Genomic DNA, 3,650 nt, shown 5'->3' with positions numbered 1-3,650 from the left:
AGTGTCCTCCTTTATAATCTAATGTGATAAACAAAATTTTCTTTTGTGGCACATGATTCTTACTTTAGCTGTATCACACAGACCTGGAAGTGCAGATCTCTGTATCACATTACAGGGAATACAAAGAAACTAAGACTTGGATATCTTAAATATTAGAGACAAACCCTAAATATTTATAATGAAGCATTATTTACTTCAGTGGAAGAAACAGGCATACTAACATGAAAAAACACATTTTATTGCACTTAAGTTATAAGAAAATAAAATTTCTAAGTGAATCAAACCATAGACACAATCCCTTTAAAGGTTGTTTTCCTCCATCATGTCAGGTTGTTACATAACTAAAATTAACCAAGTTGAATCTGATTGTTTTAAATCAGACTATAAATAAAACAAAAAAAAAATAAACAGGAGGAGGAAAAAAAGATCACCTAGGATACAGTGTTAAACCACTTTCACAGTTCAGCTTGAGTTGTGGCTCTTGGAGAATGAGGCAAACCATTTGACTTTTCCATTCATTTCGTTTGTTTGCGTGTGACGCCTTTACTACAAAAACTGAATAGTTTCTGCTTTGTCAGTTTCTCAGAGCAATAAAACTGTAACAGTTGTTTTCCCAAATACTGTAAAACACTAAGACTGACCAGCAACTTTATTTTGTTTTATATATTCTTAAAATATTTTGTCAGTTTTCTTATGTACGTTCATCCATTCACCACAGCCCTCAAAAAAGAAAAGTTTCTCCACAGAACAGGCGGCAATAGCTCTGTTCCAAGGAATGTGTTTTAATTTTTGCCCAGATAAAAGAAAATAAGCTTTGCACACACTCTCAATTCTTTACTTGCAGGCAAACTTCACTCTTTATTATCTGAAACTCTCCCATTCTCAGCCTCTTAGAGGCACAGACGGTTCAAGTTTCAGTGGCAAAAAGTCTTTTTTCTGTAACCAAACTAGAGCAAATTTGGAATTCAGTCTGGGACTAAAACGTCACAGCAGAAAAAAAATAAAAAAAAATAATTTGCTTTTTTCTTTCTTTCATTTAGCAGCATAAATAAGTTTGGCCACTGGGAGTACAGTACAGGGGTGGGACAACAATCCCATATTTGAAGACCTACTTCTAGCACCAGCATCAAGAATTAAATCCATCTCAGGACTCACAGAACCCAGGACAACTTGCCACCTTTGAGCAACATATGCATTGAAAAGTGTATGTGGAAGCGACAGTAAATAGATTAACAGAGGCTAATACTGTGATTGATTGACATTGGCAATGGTTGGCAAAAAAAAAAAAAAAAAAAAAAAAGCTTTTCATGATAACTGTACAAAAACAATTCACAGTAATTTTTTTTTTTTTTTTTAGCTTTTCCACTCCAGAAAAATGACTTTTTGTTGCAGATGCTCTCTAATTAGAAAGTCAGCCAGTCCTTGTTTGGATGTTATTGCAGCTCCTTTCTAGGTCTCAGTGGTAAAAGGACAGGCTAGCAGAATCTGTAACGAAGCTTCAGCCTTAACGCTGCCCAATGACCACTGGAGAAGAAAATAAAGAAATAATTGCACCTGGTTTGATTTAGAAAGTCTCATTTTGCAAAGCTGCCCTCAGTCAAAAGTGAAGCCTTTTATGTGATGAGACAGCGGACGCCTCTCTTGTCAGTTACGGTTTGTCATGTCTTCCTCTTTTCCTTCTTAGTCTGTAGATCTTTTCGCTCTGTTGCCCCAAGCCAACATCCTGCACCACTGAGAACAAGGGATATTTTTTCTTTTTCTTTTCTTTTTTTTTTTTTTTTTTTTCACGGAGAAGGGTAGGGAGTATATCGTCTACACATTTGGACAAATTCATCTTTTCTGCTCTTCACTTCATGTCCACATCAAAGTCCAGCACCAGCAGCTTGGTTTCCTCAGTCCCATTCCGACTCCCAACTGCACACACCAGCTTTGTGTTTGAGGCTCTGATCCGCCACACAACTCCCCCACTCCCCCCACTCTCCAATGTGACTAGGTTTCGAATAAATTCACCCGTTTTCAAGTCCCATAGTTTTACAGTTCCATCATCTGAGCTGGTAATTACAAAGTTCTTGTTGAACTGTAAACAGGTTACAGCACTCTGATGCTTGTTAGGACCTGGACGAAACCAAAGGAATTTAATTACTGGTTACAAATCATGGTGATGGGTAAGTTACATTGTAATTGTACACTTCTACATTAGAACATACAATAAATGAGATATTTAAAATGCTGCATATTTAGAAACTGTGAGTATTTTCGGATCAGCAGCGTTGTAAGAAAATCTGGTAGCTCTTTGTAAACTGAAACAAGAGTTGTATTTTCCAGGAAGCTTTGTTAGCTACCAGGCACACATTTTGTTTTCTGGCTGTGCAAATAAGAGCTTTCTTAGTGGTGATGTGGAAAGCCCACCTTCATGTATTCTATGTATGCTGCTGATGGACAAATGGGCATGAGACCTACTACCCTACCACTTTGACCTGACCACTCAAAGGCGAAGGCTGAATGGACACAATTCCAAAACTCTGAGGAACAGATAATACTAATAGGTAAAAAGCTAGAATACAGACCACCAGATGGCCTCACTGAAACAAAACAAAACGAAAACAACACATTTTAAGGACTAAGACCAATAAAAAGTTAATCATGACATAAAATGTTAACACTGTTATGCCTCATTTAATATTAGTGGCTTTCACATGTTTCTTTCTTCATTTTACTGGGTGCTATTATTCCTTCCATCCTAGTTAAGTAGATGGTCAAAAGGTCTAAGCTGAGGCCAAAGCAATTTCCTATCAGATCAGAGATGTGCTTTTTTTTCCCCCAGTAAGGTAGCTCTTTAATTTAAAATCAGCCTACAAATTCAAAATTTAAAAAAAATGATGACTCAAAAAACAAAAGGAGTCTGTTGCTTCCGTGATACAGTCAAGATCTTTCTTCACATTGTCCTTTAAGGTTAGGTAGAGTTAACTGTACATGCAGGCGTGATTAAACAATTTTATATTAACACAATTTAAAACAATTTCTCAAGCGTAGCCTCGTTCTGTCAAGTCAGAGTGGAAATGCTCATAAACTTATCCAAAATAAGCATTTTCATTTTGTATGAGGTTAACTCTTTTTGTGACATAAAAGCTCCATATTTCTTTTGACTGACAAACCCATTTTTAATGAACACAGCTAAAGCTGAGTAGCCAATACTTACCTTGCAATGTTTGTAAACATTGTCCTGTTTTGATATCCCAGATTTTAACTGTCGAATCTGCATTCCCAGAGACAAGAATATTGTCTTTGAGTTCCATTCCACTTGTTAACGATTGGTGTCCCGTTAACGTGTGAATGCAATTCCCCGTCTCCACATCCCAAACTCGAATTGATGTATCAAGAGATCCACTCACCACATGGATACCATCAAACTACAACAGACATAGTTTATTAGACTAGAAAGTGCAGATATTCTTAATATTATTTATTGACCTTAACCCTACAGGGCAGGAAAATAAAGCATGGGAAACCAATAATGCCAGGACCAAAATGAGGTAACAGGATAAATGTAATCAAGTAAATCTACAGTGCACGTTCTCAGAAGCCTCTATCAAAATTGTTATCTATCTATCTATCTATCTATCTATCTATCTATCTATCTATCTATCTAT

General features: G+C 36.5%; 1 protein-coding gene across 5 annotated transcripts in view; it reads right to left on the bottom strand.

Moving 5' to 3' along the window:
- Window positions 1–217: 217 nt before the first annotated feature.
- FBXW7 (F-box and WD repeat domain containing 7) overlaps window positions 218–3,650 on the bottom strand; it is a 230,417-nt gene continuing 226,984 nt past the window's right edge. For all 5 annotated transcript variants that reach the window (XM_040472344.1, XM_040472334.1, XM_040472348.1 and 2 more), the window contains 2 exons: window positions 3,200–3,410; window positions 218–2,115 (listed from right to left, as the gene is read on the bottom strand). In XM_040472344.1, coding sequence (XP_040328278.1) covers window positions 1,847–2,115; window positions 3,200–3,410 — 480 coding nt within the window. In that variant the 3' untranslated portion in view covers window positions 218–1,846. The remainder of the gene's footprint in view (window positions 2,116–3,199; window positions 3,411–3,650) is intronic.

The sequence above is a fragment of the Herpailurus yagouaroundi genome, unplaced genomic scaffold (genome assembly GCF_014898765.1).
Source record: "Herpailurus yagouaroundi ecotype Mexico unplaced genomic scaffold, PumYag 28, whole genome shotgun sequence".
NCBI classification, from domain to species: Eukaryota; Metazoa; Chordata; class Mammalia; order Carnivora; family Felidae; genus Herpailurus; species Herpailurus yagouaroundi.
Note: the sequence above shows the minus strand (reverse complement) of the source record. Positions and strands in the feature narration are given on the sequence as shown.